Genomic DNA, 20,879 nt, shown 5'->3' with positions numbered 1-20,879 from the left:
AAAAAAAGGAAAGAAAAGTCCGATGTAAGGAGTGGGTTTTCGAGTGGGTGGACAGCAAGGAGGGACGTCTGCTTTTCTAGCCTTCAGTTTCTTCTTGCAGTTCAGTACTGGAGATGGGGAGGTGGCACATGTGCCTCGGGAGACCTGGCTCGTACACTGGGCTTTACCCGTGGGTGGCTTTGTGTTCCTGTGCAGATGACATGTGTTCTCTTGTGTCCCCGCTTATTTCAATTTACTAGTCACAGGTCAACCTGATGATTTCTAGATGATTTTCCTTCAAATCCTAAAAATCTTTGATTTTTACATAGTGTCAAGTCTTCATTAATGTCAGTTTTTAAGGGCACTTTTTTTATGTTAACCTTATTTCCTTTATACATAGTTATTTCTTATTGTAGAGAAAGAATGGGAGTTTAATCAGAAATACATTCATTGGCAAGTTTTTTTTTTTTTCATTTCATCACAGAAAATATCTTTAGAACCAATTCAAACTTCGTAATACACTTAGAAGTCCCAGGCTAAATGAAATCAAAGTTCTAATAATGTATCTAATATTTAACATAATTGGAAATGAACTTTATCTCATAAAATTCTTAATATATTTCTTTTTTTTTTTTTTTTTTTTTTGAGACAGAGTCTCTCTGTCGCCCAGGCTGGAGTGCAGTGGCACGATCTTGGCTCACTGCAAGCTCTGCCTCCTGGGTTCACACTATTCTCCTGTCTCAGCCTCCTGAGTAGCTGGGACTACACACCTGGCTAATTTTTTGTATTTTTAGTAGAGATGGGGTTTCACAGTGTTATCCAGGATGGTCTCGATCTCCTGACCTCGTGATCTGCCCACCTTGGCCTCCCAAAGTGCTGGGATTACAGGCATGAGCCACCGTGCCTGGCCTAATCTGTTTCTTTAAGTAACATAATTACCTGCCGGTTATAAAGAGTCCATTTACCTAAAATGAAGAAACCTTGACAACCACGTGAAAGGTCAGACAGACCTAGGCCACTGTCCTAATATTTCTCCAGTTGTTTTCCCTTTTTTGTAAAGAGGTAACTTTAATGTCCTCTTAAAAGCTTTTGTAAAACCAGTAAACTCTATTTTCCTCCAAACGTTAGTTCATTTACAGTGTTTGAAGAATGCTTGTGAACTCTTCGTGTGGTGCGTGTGTTATGTTTGTCTTACGTTCTACCCTTCATTTTGTTTCCATGTGAAAGATGTATGTCCCTTTTTTTTTTTTAGCTTCACTTAAAAAAAATAGACTTTTTAGAGCAGTTTTAGGTTCACACCAAAAAGTACAGGGATTTTCCGTATACCTCCCCCAACACGTTTTCTCTGCTGTCGACAAACCCCTGCCTTCAAAGAGTGGCAGTGGTACATGTGTTATAATCGATGAACCTGTATGTACAGGTCGTTATCACCCAAAGGCCCTGGTTTACATTAGGGTTCGTTCTTGGTGGTGTACGTTCTATGAGTTTCTACAAATGTGTAAGATGACATGTATCCGCTATTACAGTATCATTCAGAGTAGTTACACTGCCCTAAAACTCCTCTGTGCTCTGCCTGTTCTTCGCTCCCTCCCCTTTAGTTCCTGGCAACCACCAATCTTTTTACCATTTCCATTGTTTTGCCTTTTCTAGAATGTTATATAGTTGGAATCACACAGTGTGCAGCCTTTTCAGACTGGCCTCTTCTACTTAGTAATAAGCATTCACCTTCCTCCATGTCTTTTCTTGGTTTGATAGCTCATTTCTTTTTACAGCTGAATAATATTGCATCATCTAGATGTACTGTAGTTTATTTATCTAGTCATATACTGGAGAACTGTGTCCTTTTTTAATGTGTTCAAAGGCACAACTAGGAAACAGTCAGGTTTACACTGTTCATTCACTGTTCTAGTTGAAAACTGCCTTACTTGTCTTCATTTTTACTTCTCTAGAAAAAGCACTAGGAGTTTTCCTTGCCATTTGCTGTTCTTTAAAGAAACCTTCTTGTTTGGTGATACATCTCCTCCAATAGCTATACTTAAGAAACTACTCAGAAAATGTTCTCTAGGCTTGATGGATGAACTAACAACATGTAAATCAGAAAGCTGGAGGTAATTTGTATTGAAGTCTATTCCCCTAAAAACTTCTGATTTCCAACCCCCCTGTCCATGGAAAGTTTAAGCTTCTAGAATCTAGTTGTATGGAGGCCTCTGGTTCCCTGGCCTTCTGACTGCCACAATCGCCTATATGATTATAGATGCTCCTTGACTTACGCTGGGGCCGTGTCCAGATAAACCCACCATAAGTTGAAAATATTGTAAGTTGACCATGTATATGGTCACCTAACCTACTGAACATCATAGCATTTCCTAGCCTACCTTAAACATGCTCAGCACACTTGCATTAGCAAAATCATCTTGCAACACAGTCCATCATACAGTATCAGTTATTTACCCACGGAATCTCGTGGCTGACTGGGAGCTGTGGCTCACTGCCGCGGTTCAGCATTGCAACAGAGTGTCATACCACATATCACTAGCCAGGGAAAAGTTCTAAATTCAGAATTTGAATTATGATTTCTACCAAGTATGTATCACTTTTGCACCATTAAGATCTACTCAAGACAGGTTTTAATAATCCTCCTTTCATGGTTTCTGGCCATTCTGTAGACCCTCTCTAAGAAGATACCACTCTTTAAGAATAGTTTGACAGTCAAAAACTAGAGCAGCCCAGAAAGCTGAAATGTGAGTGTTAATGCCCAGAAGATGTCTTTGAGCGAGAAATGAGGAATATTTGAAGGTGCCCAGCAGTTTCTCTTAGTTTCTCAGAGAGACGTAGCTTCACTTTAAAACTTGGAGCAGAGTTTGGTTCCAGATGGTTTTAAATTGCTGTGTAGATAGAGTTGGGCAGAAAACTCAGAAAGCGCAGATACTCTTCTTTTAAACTTTAAAACATAGAGCATTCCTAGGGGAAAGAGAATCTTTCACCAGGAGAGACTCAATCAGATTTTGTATGTAATGTGGAAGGAGGGTTGCAGGGCAAAGCACCAGTAACTGCCCATCTCTTCCCAGTGAATATTGGAAGACCTAATCTCTGCACCTTTTCTACGTGTAATTATCATGGTCACAGGCTTCTCTTTCCGGTATTTTTAGCTTTTAAAAGTTACAGATTTGAATCTGTCTCAATCTTTCTTCTCTTGAGACTAAGATCTTAATCTTCATACTTAAGCTCATTTTGGATGTAATTCATGTCATGATTCATCTATATTTCCTGTGGAGTCACTGAAAAATGCTGTATCTTTATGTCTTCAACTTGGAGGTGTGCAAATATCACCTAATGCAGCGGGTGAGAATATTTCTGAAACATTTCTGCCTTGCTTTTAGGACCTTTGTTTTTGTCATTGGTAGATTGCAGAAGAAAATTTATTTAAGAGCCCAGATGGGAAAAAAAAAAAAAAAAAAATGAGAGTGGGCTTTTGAACACACAGTTCACAGGCCAGATAACCAGTGACACTGAATAGCAGTCATATTTTCCTTTTCTTCCTTGGCAGGTAGACACCTGGGTTCATTCGGCACAATCCCAAACATTGGCAGGCTCACCGGCTTAAAGATCATTTTTTGTTTTTTTATGGAACAGAGATCAAAACTCTGAAATCTTCTTTTGAGAATGGACTAATGAGAATTCTTAGATTTCAAAAATGAAAATAGAGAATAATTATGTGTGCTTTCAAATCCTATAGTTCTGACCTACGCACATCACAAAGAATGCCCCTTGAAGTTAAAAAGTGGGAGGGTGGGAGAGTTTAGAATAAATAAAATAAACTGGCATTTTAGTTATAATGTAATAGTTGCACGTGTTGCTTCAGACCACACGTGTAGCCTCAGTGGTTTTGTGTTGTAGATGATAAGGACTTCCAACCACCAGAAGAAGAATTCTTTGCCAAGGGTGGCATGGCAAGGTGTCCATCCACCTGCAAACAGGGTTTTGACTATTCGGTATTTGACTAGGCAGTATTATTCAGTGTAATACTTCTTTCTCTTTTTTCAAATGTCCTCAGTCTTCCCTGTAATAAACATTGGTTTCTGAAAAGTGTAGTTGTGAAACCTCAGATATCTGACCGCCAGGAAATGCTGTTGGGAAGCTCCTTGGCATTTATAATAATAGCAATAAACTCAGACTCAGTAAAGATGGTTATTGTGATTTCAGGTTTTGGGTAAACAGACAGGCAGCCACAAGATCAATGTCGCAAGCCAGAGCAGGTGCGCAGGCAGTGGTTCCCTGATATTACCCCCATTTCAGTATTCATGAGTCTCTTGAAAGGCTGACTTAGGTCCGTATGCAACATGGGCAGTAAGAATTATGAGCACAGAGAAGCATCTTCTCCAGAAGTGAGGTAGGATGGAATCTACCCAACTGTGCCCAAAAAATGCTTTCAAGACAGTGGCCCCCCCTCCCTCCTGTTTTTTAACTCATCCTGAGAACTCCCAGGAAGTATTATGGGTATGAACTAAATTCAGTTACTGTTGTTTTCTACTCACTAAATGTCTCATCTTTGACATTAGTATGTGACACCATATGCAAAATCGGTTCAGGTTTCCATTTGGAAAAACTCTGTGAGAAACTTGTTATGCCAGGAGGTCACCATGCTCCATGTGGGGAGCCTGCAAATGGGTCCCACACTTTTGCCACCCCCTTTCCTGGGCTGGCACCTGGGGAGCGAGCCAGCCACCCAACTGAAGAGGTCACGGTCTTGTCTTAATTGGCCAGAATAGTTGTTTGGGCCCCTGAGGCTTGCGAGAGCTGGATTTAAAACAACAGGCTTTGATACCTGAGGCAAATGGTGCCTTTCGTATAAAACCGTACAACTGAGGAGACAAGACAGTTCCAGCCACTGTGGCATCACAAAGCATAGGTGATCAATTGCCCGTGCCCCTCCAGGTCTGCACTGTGTATACCTTTTTTTTTGAGACGGACTTTCGCTCTTGTTGCCCAGGCTGGAGTGCAGTGGTACGATCTCAGCTCACTGCAACTGCCGCCTCTCTGGTTTAAGCGATTCTCCTGCCTCAGCCTCCCAAGTAGCTGGGATTACAGGCATGTGCCACTACACCTGGCTAATTTTTTGTATTTTTAGTAGAAACGGGGTTTCACCATGTTCGCCAGGTTGGTCTTGAACTCCTGACCTCAGGTGATCTGCCCACCCCAGCCTCCCAAAGTGCTGGGATTACAGGTGTGAGCCAACGTACTCAGCCAGCACTATGCATATCTTAATCCAAACCCCTCTCAGACCAACAGTATTCGTCTGTTTGTTGACAGAGCTCTTTGAGGATAGAACTTGTGTCTTACTAGTTACTCTGTCCCTAGGTTCTGAGGTAGTACCCGGTGGTTCCTGAAATATAGTAGATGCTCAGTAAATATCATCCGGGTGAGGGGGGAGTGATAAAAGTATTGCAAATAATTTTGGCAGATTTAGAATCTGTGTTAGGCTGTTCTTGCATTGCTGTAAAGAAATACCTGGGGCTGGGTCATTTATAAGAAAAGAGATTTAATTGGCTTTTGGTTCTTCAGGCTGTTCAGGAAGCATAGGGCTGGCCTCAGCTTCTGGTGAGGGCCTCAGGAAGCTTACAGTCATGATGGAAGGTAGAGGGGGGAGCAGGAGTATCACATAGCAAGAGAGGGAGCAAGACAGAGCTGATGGCGAGATGCCACACTCAACCACATCTCACGAGAACTCACTATCATGAGAACTCACTCATTATCACGAGCACCAAACCATGAGGGATCCACCCAAGACTCAAACACCTTCCACAAGGCCCTATCTTCAACACTGGGAATTACATTTCAACATGAGATTTAGAGGAGACCACATCCAGACTGTGTCAGAGTCTCAAAAAAAAAAAACAAAAACAGAATAGTAAATTTTCCCGGTTACATGATATTCTAATCAACGGAAAAGAAAATGTCTGTTTTTCATGTTGATTATTCATGGAGATATACAGGTGGCTCTTTCTTCGTCTGACAAGACTTCCATTAACATGAGGCTCTTCCTGCTTATGGAAAAATGATGGATTTTAGCTTTAAATCCACACTTTTTTCACAGCTTTTATTTCTAAACTATGCTGTTCATTAAGAAGCTTCTCATTTGCGTCTCAGCCAAGTGTCCCCTCCTTGGACAGCCCTCCCCCAAATGTGCCACCAAGCTTCACAGTCACATTACCCTGTTTTGTTTTCTGCAGAAGACTTAATCACTCCTTATATTTTCTTGTTTATTCATTTATTGTCTTGTCTTTGATGTAAAGCGTCACGAGAACAGGGCCTTGTCTGCCTTACCTACTGTTGTGCCCCCATCACATGGCAGGCAGTAGTCACTTATCAAATACATTGTGGATAGACTGCTGAGTGGACAGTGCTCCAGATAAACCCTAGAGGAAAGGAGACATCTAATCTGTGCTAACGTTCTCTGCCAGTTCTGCAGTATCACATAGAAGTCCCATTCACCACTGGAGGAGGGGGGGGACAATATTTTGTAATAAAGAAAAAATATCACCAACAAATGTCCTTTGCTTCTCCTCTCTGCTTTGCCAGCCATACAGATTAAAAGTGGTGCGGGGTTGCCTGGGCTTGCCTTTGGTTGTGAAATGTACACCCCAAGACCATCTCAGATCCCAGAGCCATTAGTGCCACTCAGTGTGTGGTCTCTACATGCATTGGGCAGGGGCAGTGGGCAGAGATCTTCAGAGCTGATTGGCTGGGCTGCTCTGTGGGGAGCTGGGCCTGCTCACACGCTCCGGGCCACTAACACTCACGTTTGCGCCTTGGCAAAATTATGAATGGCCACGTTTCAGGAACTTTAGAGGTGCTTAGGAATTGTCAAAGCTTTAATTGTTTTCACCCAAGACTCATGAAACCACTCTATTGAGTACTGGGGAAAGATGGCTCTTTGAGCACACAGCTACAGGAGGGACCAGGGAAGGGGAAGCAAGGGACATTAATCTCACATCCCAGCTTGTGAGTCAGGGGACTGGCCGCCATGCCCTCTGTTCTCATTGCATTTTACCCCTCTTGTCTACTGTGTTATTTTTCTCTTTTCTTGTCTCCTGTTATCACCAAGTAAGGATTGTGTTGTGTACTGATCTTAGGGGAAAAAGCAGACAGCACGTAGAATGTGCGTTAGGCTTGATTTTAGCCTTCAAGAATGCCGGAAGCTGGAGTGGATTGTTGCTTTACAAACACAAGGAAAATTCACGAGTTGGCATTTCTTAGTAAAACATGATGAACAGAATGTACTTTCTGTAGAAATGTTCGTATATCTGAATAGAATTCCATTCCACTCCGTGATGCTTCTCCTCCAGTGAGGGAAGGAGGGAGGACAGTGCTGCAGTGGGCCCAGATTCCAGCCTGCCTGACCTCCGCGGCCCTCACAGAGCTATGCCACTCTTGCACCGTTTCCCGAAGAGCTCAGCCATGTGGAAATCAGTGACAAAAGTAATTGCTGCCTCCATATGTAATTTCTTTATACTTGGTGCAGAAAACTTGCCTTGAGCAAAGCAGCATATGAGTTGCAGAGAGAGAAGAAAGTGTTTTTTAAGTGAAGGAAGATTCCTGGGCTTCTTTACCTTTCTGCTTGAGGGTCTTTCTTTACCTTTCTGGAACCCTTTCTTCCTAAGCAACTGAGACAGGACCTGACAGTCAGTTCGGCCCAGCCTTTGCCCAGCAGGGAGCGAGGATGCTCCTGGGAAACAGTGAGTGCTGAGTGCCTTCGTTCCCACCTCCCACTCCTGTGTTGCTGCTTCCCTCCTCTGCTGGTTAACCTCTTGGCAAGGACGAGCACATCACACGCAGAACAAGTAGAACAAGGAAGAACCAGTGTTGTTTCAAAGAAGAGCATGTGGAGAAGGGAGGGTGGAAACAATGTTGACAATATATCCATTACTAAGTTCCTTTCAAAATAAAGGCAGGGAATAATTAGGTGGAAAATTACCCCAACTTCTAAAGGTGGTAGGTAGCATGGAAAATTGGTGTAGCTGTAATTGTTAGAGATCCAGTAAGAGCTGCATTTGTCCAGAGTCTCAAAAGTCTGTCAGTCTCCTTCAAAGCCAAATTTACTAGCTGTCTTAGTCCCGATGCCAGCATTTCACAGCCACCCAAAAGGATGTGGGAATAAAAATTACAGGTGCATTTGGTTAATTATGCCCCCTTACTTAACATAATTGCAGGCTCAGACAGCCAGGTGGTCATTATTTTGATTGGTCTAATTAGTCAGACGTGTTCACAAGCAGCTGCATGCAATGTTCTGGGCAGGTTCAGAAAAGCACATTAAAGAAAGTCCAGTTGAAGCCTTTTTAGAACTTGTCCTCAGATGCATAATAAGTTCTTAACAACGAATCTTATTAATGACATAAACACTTAAGTACCTTGATGAGAGTTTGAGGAGAAAAAGAAATGGAAAAGGTCCATTCATAGCCAAAGGAAAACCACTCAACATTGAATACAGGATGGGTGAGTGCTTTCTGCTTCAGCCATTGGTAAAACCATCTTATTAAGTCAGAAAGGTAGTCCACCCACTATGTTTGTGCTTTGTATGTAAAATAACATCCTCGATCTCAAGTAGCAATAAAAACGAAGTTAGTCTTACTACATTTTTATAATCAGTTGGTATTTGAAGCATCTCAAGTTTGTGGTGCTCAGCTTAGATGTGTTCCTCTGTAAGCTTTATAAATCAGAATGGAGATTGCTCCAGTACTTCTTACAGCAACGTAAAGCCTGCAACACTTTCAAAAAGAGGAAAGTCTCCCCTGAAGCAAATGAGAATTTATCCTGCAACAGTCAGACCTGGCTGTACTCAGGCCCCCTAGAAGAAAACCGTGAAATTACAATAGTGTACAGAGGCTTGATTCTCATCTCCCTGCCCTTATGTGCTGGCCGACTTCTCACTAGTACAGACTCGGCTGCTGCTTACAAACCTCCATTTTTCCAGCTATATCCCTTCTGGGCAACTGCAGCCTCTTGTTTTCTTTTTCCATTAAGAGCAGGAAAAATTATCTTGGCCACTGTGGGAGGGGGATGGTGGTTCCTGTGCTGACTGACTCACTGGGAGGAGCAGAACTGCCTGTGTACTGACTGACTCTGGGAGCGACAGTGGTGCCCGTGTACTGACTGACTGACTCTGGGAGGGACGGTGGTGCCCATGCTGTGACTGACTCCAGGAAGGACAGTGGTGCTGCTGCGACTGACCGACTCTGGGAGGGGCAGTGGGGCCTGTGTACTGACTGACTCTGGGAGGGGCAGTGGGGCCTGTGTACTGACTGACTCTGGGAAGGGCAGTGGGGCCTGTGTACTCACTGACTCTGGGAGGGGCAGTGGGGCCTGTGTACTGACTGACTCTGGGAAGGGCAGTGGGGCCTGTGTACTCACTGACTCTGGGAGGGACAGTGGGGCCTGTGTACTCACTGACTCTGGGATGGTGCCCGTGCTGTGACTGACTGACTGACTCTCTGGTTTTGTTTCTGTTTAGATGAGTTCTGGTTCTCCGATGGGTCCTTATCAGATAAGTCCAAGTGTGCAGACCCTGGCCTGATGCCCCTCCCGGACACAGCCACAGGGTTAGATTGGACCCACCTCGTGGATGCTGCACGGGCATTTGAAGGTAAAGAGTCACCAGCCTCTGGCCTCACCCCTTACCCTGGGAGTCCTTTCCTGCAGGGCCTGTTTGGCATCTTAGGGGAGCGCGTCTGTCTCCCATCGTCTGATTAAAGTTTTGAATCCTTAGCCTTGTTGTATGATGAAAACAAGCAGAGGCTGGCTTGGGCTATAACTAAGGATGTTTCCTAAGGGAGACCATGTCATTTAGTAAAAGGAGCACTAGGCAAGAAATCTGAAAACCTGAATTCTAGCTCTGGCAGCATCTGTGACCTGGGTGGGACCTCCGTTTCCTATCTGAAAAGCAGAGGCGATTGTATGGGGAGCACCTTGCGTCTTTCCTCATAGCGTACTGAGGTATAATGTGGGGCACACATTTAGAAGGCGGGAGCTGCTGGGCTCACCTGGACGAGCACAGGCCAAGGAGTCCAGTCACTTGGTATAAACACAGACTCTGGCATGATCGGCTTGACCCATGCAAGTGTCTCTACCTGTCGAGGCCACGACTTCCTCCTCTTACATGCAGGTCAGTGAGGGTAGATGGGCTAGCCAGTCTCTAAGAGCCATCCAGCTGCCACACTGTCTTCTGTCATTTTTGGTTGAGGCTTCCCCTTCAGGAACACCTTTGTCCAGCTCGCAGTTAAAGGGAGACAAAACAAGGAAGATGCTTGCTTCACGTGCAGCCTCGGGACCTCACGGTGATGCCATGTAAACCTGTGGCGCTCGGGATCGTGACTTGACTTTTTGCCCTTTGCCGCTGCATTCTTTCAGTGAGTTTTTACGATGGCAGGCTCTGGCACTGGGGAACCTGGCAGCTGGGACTGACAAAGGAGGCAGGACCATTTTAGTAGGCATTAACACCCTGCGTTCTGTGAGACTCTCATGGTGTAACCAAGTCACAGCATCCTGGAGGCACCTGAGTCCACTGCTGCCTTCTCAGGCCTGAGGGCCCTTCCTTCTCTTTCTCCCCATTTCTCTTCCTTTCTCAGTCTCTGCTAGCACAGCCCCATCACCTGTGACACCAGGCCTCAGGAAACAAAATCAAATTCTTTTCCCAGGAGGGGAGGTGCATTTGAAGTCAAAATGCAGAAGGTTGAGGTTTCACTGCCCCTCATCTGTGACCAGCTTAACAAGTTAGGGAGGCCCAGTGGTGCCTTTGCTCTGCCCAGTTGGTATCAGTGCCTCTGGTCCTGAGCCTCTGGGAACAGGAGTTGGAATCTACTCTCAGGTGGACACGAGGGAAGTAGGTAAAAGGCAGCTTGCTAGGAGGAAGCTTCTGCAACATGAATATGCGCTCACTGCTCCCTAAATGGAAGGAACGAGACTGCTTTCTTTATAAACCACTCACTCCTTGTAGAAATTTCAGAAGAGCCCTGTCTGCCTTGTGGGGAGACCTTCATTCTCTGATGTTACCAGAAGTTAGTTGCATATTTTAGAAGCCCCAGGCTGGTGGTCTAGTTGTTTCCTGGGCTCCCCATGCTTCTAGCACTTGCTTGTACATGACCCAGCACCAGAGCACAGGAACACTGTCTTTACCTCTGTCCAGAGCAATCTGGGAGCAGGTAACACCGTTTTCTCTTTCTCTGGGGTGTTCTTTACACACTACAGTCTCTCACTCTGACCAGATCTTTCTGCCCCAGGAGAGAGAAGACCAGAGATCAGATCTCTGTGTGGCCTCACTGTGTAACTATCCACAGAGTACTTAACACACTGAATTCTGCTTCTTTCACATGCCTGTCTCTTAAGAGATGAGTTTCTTAAGGGAGGGCTGCCTCTTTTATTATTTTATGTGTATTTATCAGATACATATCAAGATAACCAAATGAGAAGCGCTAGTAATGAGGAGTAAGTAGGTATTCAATATGCACAGTTTTGTGCAACCCAGAACTATCCCAACTCATATCACAGCTCTCAACGTCTTAGATCCTTTTGCATTTTGTGATCACCTTTCAGATTTAAAACAATATTTATCACCTTATGTCTGTATCTGCCTTCATTTATGTCTTTACTTGGTTCCCTTCCACCCCTTTCAAATGTTCCTTCAGAATAAAATGACTGCTAGAAAATGCATTTTTTCAGGGGCTTAGAGAAGGCAAAATGGTGCATGGACTGAATGATGAATTTAGGGATTTTGGTCATAACTTCAGCCATTTCTGGGCCATAGGCCTTTGGACAAGTCACTTAGCTACTGTGACATCCACACTTTGTCCCAATACTGTTGTAGGTCTTTTACAAATATGAACTCGGTGAATGTTAAATAGTAATCCTTTTGGACATGTGCTGAATTAATTTGGGCTTCAGTGTTCTCATCTGTAAAATGAAGAACCAAAGAACCTGTAAGGAAGGCTTCATCTAGTCCTAAACCTCTAGTTCTGTGGTTTTGATATCAACAAGTTATTTCTAAGCTGAAGTAAGAGTATAGGTGGTAGTTGGCACAGAAGGGAAAAAGTATGACATGGAAATTCTCCCTAGGCAGTGCCCTCAGGTACATGGACGCCTAAATTAAGCAGAAAATAGTGTTGTATTCTATTTGCCAAAGGAGAAGACTTTGGTTATCTGAGCTTTAACATTGATGGATAAAATAATGTGGAAGAAGTTAATGCCGTGTTTAATTTTTGATGCTACTCCATAGGGTGGCATGTCATGGTGAGACAGTAGCCAGCCTATGAAAATTCAGTTGAGAATGTGCGCCTCCTTTGGCTAATCAGATTCCCTTTTATCAGTGTTGCCTCAGGTTGCATCCCAGTGACCTGCTCCCTTCTCTCCTGAGTTGCATGGTGGTGATGAGCGTGATCAGTCTCCTTAGCACTTTAAAGAGAAATGTCTTCAGGTAGATAACCCAGTTGCCCTCCTCATGACTTTTTCTTTTTGTACCAGTTCTCAAGGCCATTTCTGAGCTAGAGTAAACATTATAAAGAAAAGATAGCGTGAAACATGTCGTGTGCTTGTTTATGTCATTGCTACAAACTAACAAAGGCGGTTCTAAAGGCTTATTGCCTCAGTCTTCCCTGGAATAATCCTGTGCGCATATTTCCATCAGTATATCTGAAAACAGGCTTGGAAAATGGAATTTACCTGCCTATTGGATTGAGATCCCATGATCCCTATAAAATCCAATAGTGTAATTGATCCCTGGCAGACTTGCCTCTCCCCCATTGGTCTGCCTCATTTATGCTACACATCTTGGCATATGATGTGTTCACCTTCATTTAAGGGCTAAAGTTGACATTGGACACGAGTTTAAGAATCTAGATTTTACTATACCATTTAAAAATAGAGCAGAGGCACCAAATTAAGCTGTCAAATCATGACTACTTAAATGTTTAAACTCTATTAGTGCAAGGACCATAATAAATAGTATAGTTGTGGGTGAGAGCCAGGCATTCTGTGCACAAGGACTCAGTAAGCTCCCTCCAATAAGGAGCCATGTTTCCAGACCACATTGCTGACCCTAAGGCAGTGATAATAGATTTAAATGAGAAAAACAGAAGCAAAACACAAAAATCTGACCATTTAGAAAGTTTTAAATGTTACTCTAATAATAATTATGCTGGGAAGAATTAATGAATATGACAAGAGCAATTTTTTTAAGATCATGAAAAAGATGCTACCTAAATCTGGACTACACCTAAATCTGGACTACACCTACCTAAATCTGGACTACACTGAGAGAGAGGGTAGTTCTTTAAGAAAAATATGTTTCAGAAATATTTATTTCAATGGAAAAACAGGGAAAATTAACCAGCTTCACTGTACTTCAAAAAGATTCCATGAAAACTGTGAAAGAAAAACACATAAAGGAATGAAATAAGTTGTAAAAAAAAAAAAAATAGCAAATGAAATTACACTGCAATTTATAAATAAAACTAACAACCTCTGTTTTTCTTTGAGTATTGATAAACCAATAGCAAATTTGATCCAAAACATAAAAGGTACAAATGAATCATATTAGAAAGAAGGTTAAGTTAACATGAGAAAAAGACAGTGGGACAAAAATGACCTGTGCAGAACTTTGCCGCCTCCCTGCAGAGGGCAATGGGTTCTGCCTTACCCTTCAAACCCCAGACCAACTGCTGTGACTTGTTATTACCTCTAGGATAGGAATGTTACTGCTTCTCCCTGGCTTGGATTATGAAGACCTCGTGATCATTTGGGGTCTTGCACTCCCCACCATAATGCAAACCAGGCCAGCCTGAACCATAAAATCTGGTCAAGACGAGTCCCTGACCTTACTCAAGAAGTTGGTTTCGTGTAAATCTAAACATATAAATGTAAAGTATTAGTAATTAGCTGTAGAGGCAGAAGGAAACCTGTCAGAGGACAATCTAGAGATGCAAGCTCGGAACACCCTTCTTAATTCACGGTAGCACATACACACAAGCTGCCCACCTTGGCTGATCCCAGGTGTGGGGCTCTTTATTTACCCAGAAAATTACTTTTCTCTCTTTACTCTAATGGTCTGAGATGATGCACTTGATCACTTAATTTTCTACAAACCTTGGCAGACTACTTGGCTGGTTCCTTCTGCACAAAATACTGGTACACCACCCTAACCCCCAGTTTCTGGCCCCACGTGAATCTCAGTCCTCTGTATTTTCTAATTCATATGTTCTCTGGGTGACATTTTAAAAAAGAGACATAGAGTTTTTTTAATTACTAAGGAGTGTCAAGCAGCTATATAGGAATACATTTGGTGGATAAGGTACTTAGATTATTTCTTGAAAGAAAACATGGCAGAGAGCATAAGAAATGGTCAAAAGCCAAAGTGTGGAAGGCATTGAAAAAGTCACCCAAGAATATCCCCAAATAACAAATATTACCTGAAAATAATAAGTTTACAGTTGTTTTCAGAGTTTCAGAGTAATGATGCCCTTTTATATATATATTTTTTGAAATTCAGAAGCAGGGAGAGGTAATAACATTCCTATCCTGGAGGTAATAACAAGTCACTGCAATTGCATGATAGGATTCTTTCCTGATAAACACATACACACTCGAAAGATAATTATAAGACAATCTCAGTCTTTAATATTAGTATAAGAAAGCTTAGATGAAATTCAGCAGTAAATTGAAAAGATTATTGTTATTGGCAAGAGTTTAGTTTAATAAAAGAAAAACTTTAATGAAAAAGTTACAGTAGGTGAAGTAATTAAAAGCTATATCAATTTGTCCCAAAAAAGTATATCTAATAGAATTAGAACCTATTTCTTCTAAAAATTAAGATTTGAGAGATACCCGCAAAGGCTGATATCTATTTTAAATGGTTACATAGTACTTAATAGAAAATGTTTATAAGCAGATTGCTTATGTCCAGAAACTAAGCAAGTGTACTCTTTGAGACTGTGCCCTTTAATTTTTATACTGGAATTTTTGACATTTAAACAAGGAATGCAAAGAAAAAAGAGATCAATGTTGGAGGTAAGAAATTTTAGATAGAGTTTTATACATAGAAAATACAAAAGATCAAAATGAAGTTTAATTAAGAGATTATAAAATAGGTAAAGTAATTAGGTATTTTGAAATATACTTTTATAAGCATAATTTCAAAGTGTTATTAATTTTTTTTAGTTACCTATTGCTGTTTAACAAACCACCCCCAACATTTATGGCTAAAAACAACAATAGTTATTATTTATCATGATACTCTGGGTTGACTAGGCTCAGCTGGGTGGTTCTTCTGCTCCATATGATCTTAGCTGGGGTCACTCAAGCAGCTGTATGCAGCTGGAGCTCAACTGAATCTGGAGCATTAAGGAGATTTTACTCACCTGTCTGTGTCTGGAATGGCTGAGGCCTAGTGAGACCCCTGCTGTCAGCAGAGTAGTTGTATTTATTCACATGGGGCTTAAGGAATTAGAAGAACAAAAGCAGAAGCTCTGTGATGTCTTAAGGCCTGGTTTTGGATGTCCCAGAACATTATATTTACCACATTCTATTTAGGCCAAAGTAGTTCACAAGGCCAGTATTCCAGGGGTGTGACATAGACTCTACCTCTACCTCTTGATAGTAGAGATGGCAAGAAATGGCAGGTACACACAGGGAGGGAGGAGTTGTTGACAGCTGTCTTTGCAGACAACTTTCCACTGTAATAGTCACAGGACACCTTAGATATATCAGTAAAATTGAATTAACATGTTCTTTGAGAAGTAAACCATCATCAGAATTATGAGAGAATTCCAAGGAACACTTTGATATCTGAAAAGTTTTAATATGTAAGACTAGAAATGGATAGAAAGCCTCATAGTAAAGATGACAATTCTTCCTGGATTAACTTGTAGAGTTAATGCAATTTCAAGAAAAATAGTTAAAGAACTAAATTTGCCTCCATTTGGAAAATAGGTAAATGATACTCAACCAAAAGATCTATTATAACTTAATAATAATTAAAACAGCATAGTAACTCAATAGGGTTAAGATTTTTTGAAGAAAAATTAAGAGCTCAGACAGAAATCTGAATATATTTAAGAGTTACATGGGAAAGGAATTTATGTATTCCATTTGGATTTAGGTATTTAAAAAGCCAATTTTAGAAAAAGTAAAAGTAAGATTACACTTTTGGAAGCAAGATTATGCTTTAATTATGGAGTAGTGACAGAACATATGAAAGGTAATATGGTCAGATAAAAGTATTTAAATATTTAGACCTTTTATGAACCTGAAAGAGAATGTTAAAATAAAAGAGGAAATATTGGACTTTAGGAAAAGATTTCTAAAGAATGTGATTGTGATAGGTAAAACCAGGATACCTAAAGTACATAAATGAACTTACCCTGCAAAAAAGCACCAAACCCACAGTCAACAAATGGTCAAGGCATGTGAATATAAATTTCACAAAAGACAAATACACAATAAATAAGAAGGTGAAAAATGTTCAATCACACATGTAAATTTAAAGAATAATGAGCTACCAGCTCACACTTTTTGAATATGAAAAATGATACAATAGCTCTAGGAAGCTATGAAGAATACTCACAGCTGGTATCATTATAAAGATTTTAAAGTGATCCATCTTTTTGTTCAGGCAATATGATAGTATGTTATTAGTGCCAGAAAACTGTACCCACCTTTTAACCAGAAATCTAATTCCTGAGAATTTGCTGACAGAAAATTATTAAAAAGAATCAAAAAGCTTCCAATAGAAAAATATTGGACATTTAAAAAAATTAATAAGTGATCAAATAACACATCTCTACCCAAATACCTAAAAACACACACACACACACACACACACACACACACACAGTCCTTCATAGGTCTAAAAAGGTAAAAGTAAGTTGGATGCTCTGTGCCTCCCCTATGCTGTGAAGATCAAGTTCGAAAAGCTGACTGAGTCACATTTTAGACTTTGTTTTAATGTATGCAGTTATTTTGTTTTTTGGAGGGCAAGACATGTCCTTCTTACATGTCAGTATTCCTAAGTGAAATTGATGGTCTGTCTAGTTCAATAAGATCATAGTTTTGCCAGCCTGCAGTGCTTATACCCTTTGTTATGTAGAATCACGTCAAGTTTGGGGATACCTGATAATGTACATAATGGCTTTCATCCCCTGTTAAACATGGTAATGGGAATAAACCCAACTAGAAAACCTGGCTATGGATCACACAGTGAAGCTGGGGAAGGGAAGTGGAGTCTCTTCAAAATCTCTAGGATTTCAAGTATCTCTCATTCATCAGAATATCAGAAAGAGGCAGTTGGTGTGTTTTTAGCATTTGTTGAATGGATAATGTTGTTTTCAGTGAACACAGGCTTCAAAGGTAAAATGACCAACTGGTGATCTTAGACTCTGGATTCCACATTGCTGCCCCACGAAGGCCTGTCCTCCTAGGTTTCCATACTTCCCCAGTTGGTAGTGGAGAGTGCCATCTTCCCATAGCTGTTTGGGAGCATGGATGTGTGTGTGCTCCTACACAAATATCAGTGTGAAACACACATGCAGAGTTTGCAATTCACATGCCAGGCACCACTGTGGCAATGAAATGCTTCACGTAACCATATTTCCCAAAAATTCAAAGTCTGTATCTTTAATTTGTTGTGTTCTTTAGGCCCTTGGCTTCTTAAACAGAGCATAATAAACATCACTTTTTGTGAAGAACTTTTTCTGTTATGAAGCTTCAGCTTAAAGTTGATAAAGTTGTTAGAGTTATTGACATTTGACCACTGTGTGTATGAGAGAGAGAGAGTGTGTGTGTGTATCTGTATACAAGTATAAACAAAATGTGACTTACTGAGTAACTCCTAATGGTAACATAATTAGTGGAAAAAAAAAATGGAAAGAAAAATGACTACTACATGGATGAAAAATGCAAAGTCAAATTTGGAATAGTAAATCCATTTAAATTATCTCAAAAGTAAGTTAAAATGGTTTCAGGCCAATGCAATAGTTGTTTCTTAAATAAAGAATAATTTCAGGACTTTTTCTTATTAATTACTCATAGGGAGATACTAGACTATTATCTTTCTACATGCATGGATGGGCTTTCAAAAGTCTAAACCAGAGAATTTTAGGTGGAAAATAGTATAGTGCAGCATTTTTTTTTCCTTTCCTAGTGGCCAGTTAAGTCAATTTTCTTCAGTGCAATAAGCATAGGAGTCAGAATCAAAACTTTTAATTTTCTACATGTGGCTACAAAACCCTACTTTGTCTTGAGTTTGCAGTTCTAACAAAGACATATTAGAGCAGCTTTGTTTGTGGAAATATGTTTAATTTAATCTAGCCTTGTACTTGAATGTCCCGTTTGGTATGTATCTGGGGCAAGCACTGTCGTCCTATTCCTCACCCTAGACAGACATGACGCGTTGATCAGACCATTCATCCCCACCTGATCCAGCCTCGGCCTTATGTTGGACAGACATGACGTGTTGATCAGACCATTCACCCCGCCAATCCAGCCTTGGCCTTATGCTCCACAGACATGACGCATTGATCAGACCATTCACCCCCACCAATTCAGCTTGGCCTTATGCTTGACAGACATGACACGTTGATCGGACCATTCACCCTCGCCAATCCAGCCTTGGCCTTATGCTCCACAGACATGACACATTGATCAGACCATTCACCCCCACCAATCCAGCTTGGCCTTATGCTCGACAGACATGACACGTTGATCAGACCATTCACCCCCGCCAATCCAGCCTTGGCCTTATGTTCCTAGTGCTTCAGGAATCCTAGACAGGGTCATGCGAGTGACTTGCAGTCATCTGTTTTGCCATCTTGGCTCTAGAATATGGAATAGCCTGTTGACTGTTCATCTTCTTGTTTAGTGCTAAATGTACTAAAAATAAGAAACTGATATTGAAATAAGGTTTTTATTGTTTTGTTTTGTTTTTATGTGTGAGACGGAGTCTAGCTCTGTGGCCCAGGCTGGAGTGCAGTGGCGCAGTCTCGGCTCACTGCACGCTCCGCCTCCCAGGTTCATGCCATTCTCCTGCCTCAGCCTCCCAGTAGTTAGGAATACAGGCACCCGCCACCACGCCCAGCTAATTTTTTGTGTTTTTAGTAGAGACGGAGTTTCACTGTGTTAGCCAGGATGATCTCGATCTCCTGACCTCATGATCCGCCCGCCTCAGCCTGAAATAAGTTTTTTTAAGAGATTATTTTAAAGGATGGATTGTTTTGTGTGTCAGCCATGCCCAGCACTCCACCTTAGCCAGATCTGCTCGCACTGGAAAGAACGGGAAAGAAAACCGAAGAGGCTGCACGTGTGGAGTGTGGGTGATGGGATCTGGACCAACCGTAACCGTGCATATGAAGCTCCTACTCTTGTGCCTGTCTTTTCTGATGGTTTTGTTCATGCCATTTGGTTCTATCTCAGTAATTGCTTGATTATTGAATATTTATTGTCACAGAAATAAGCTGTAGGGGCATAAAGCTTCCACTGGAAACTGTCTCTAAGATTAGCTATTTTATAAAGTAGTTTGGTGTCTGTATTTAATCAAGTAGCATTCTCTTTGCATTTCAGCCTCCCAAGCTTTTCAAATCCAAAGTGAAATCCTGTTTGTGAAATTACATTGCTAGCAAAACTCTAGTTTTGGCTTCTTGCCTTCTGACCAGTAGGACCCTATTTCTCCCTAGGGAATGTCTGAATGACTGCCTATAGCAAATTCTGTTTCTGTTAAATATGTGGGTATTTTATCAATTAAGGTGAAAACAGATGAAGGAAGCTAAGGCGTGTTCATCCATGTATTTAGACTTGACCACCAAACCTAAATGTATTAAGAAAGATAGAAACGTAATTGAATTATCACTGGCTTGCATAAAATGAGGATGAGTCATTGAAACTCCTAAAAAGTTAGACACATTTTTACCTGTTTTCTTTTCCATTCCTTTTCTGGTCAAGTCACTATGGAATAAAAATATATCTCCTAATGATTTTTTAAAATGTGATGTGTTCCCATATTCTGGGCTCTTTACAGAACAGAGGGTTATGTTGGACACCACTGCAGCCGAGACCTCCTCTCCCCACCCAGCCCCTAGAGCAGCTCAAGCCCAGCCAGGATTCTGCCCCCAGCTCTGCTGTGCATGTCACATCATATGTAGAAGTTGGCAGGGCCCCAATTATGTTGTTGACCTTAATTAAATTGCAAATTACTTTATGCAAAAAGCCTACTATGCAGTACCAAATTGGTAACATGATTCTCTCTCAGGAAAGTATAGTTATATAATGTTTGTCATCTTACAGAAGATTTGATGTGTGGAACTTTACAGAAAGGTTGATTGAAAGACATCTGCCTGCCTAGGGCAGGTGTGTTAGCCAAGGAGCCACGTGGATGGAGAACTCTCAATGTGATCAGTAGCTGGGTGCACTCAGGAGGACCCAGGCCTCTGTCAGGGCACTGACGGCGCTTTCAGCACCATGGCCACAGCCCGTGCCTTGGCTTTCCTTCATATGTTCCTGGCAGCTTCAATGTCACCATCCTTTTTAATTAACTGGAAGTATATGATCTGCCATAAAGCAAATAAGCAGCCTCATGAGGAGGCTCGTCCAGCAGCCAGAGGGGGGTAGAGTGGGGTAAATTAAGAACAGAGCACCCCTGACATGGACCCAAGTGCAGTCTCTCCAGCATTAATCGATTCATAGGAAAAGGACCGCCACAGCACTAACACGCCTGCTATACACCTCAGATTCCTAGTGTAGATACATACATGTGCTCAGAAACCAAGCAGAGAGACTCCAGGGAATGAGAGTGAAGTGGTCATTGAATAGATTGCTTGGTTCTCACTTCTATGTGATTCAAAAACAGACTATTTTTCTGCATGCCATTC

General features: G+C 41.6%; 1 protein-coding gene across 24 annotated transcripts in view; it reads left to right on the top strand.

The window, feature by feature from the left end:
• Window positions 1-20,879, top strand: part of SIPA1L2 (signal induced proliferation associated 1 like 2) — a 231,545-nt gene that overhangs the window by 203,909 nt on the left and 6,757 nt on the right. For all 24 annotated transcript variants that reach the window (XM_031659420.1, XM_031659381.1, XM_031659380.1 and 21 more), the window contains one exon: window positions 9,488-9,619. In XM_031659420.1, the coding sequence (XP_031515280.1) occupies window positions 9,488-9,619 (132 nt within the window). The remainder of the gene's footprint in view (window positions 1-9,487; window positions 9,620-20,879) is intronic.

The sequence above is a fragment of the Papio anubis genome, chromosome 1 (assembly GCF_008728515.1).
Source record: "Papio anubis isolate 15944 chromosome 1, Panubis1.0, whole genome shotgun sequence".
Lineage (NCBI taxonomy): Eukaryota > Metazoa > Chordata > Mammalia > Primates > Cercopithecidae > Papio > Papio anubis.
The sequence above is the reverse complement of the archived record's forward strand: the minus strand, read 5'-3'. Positions and strand labels throughout refer to the sequence as shown.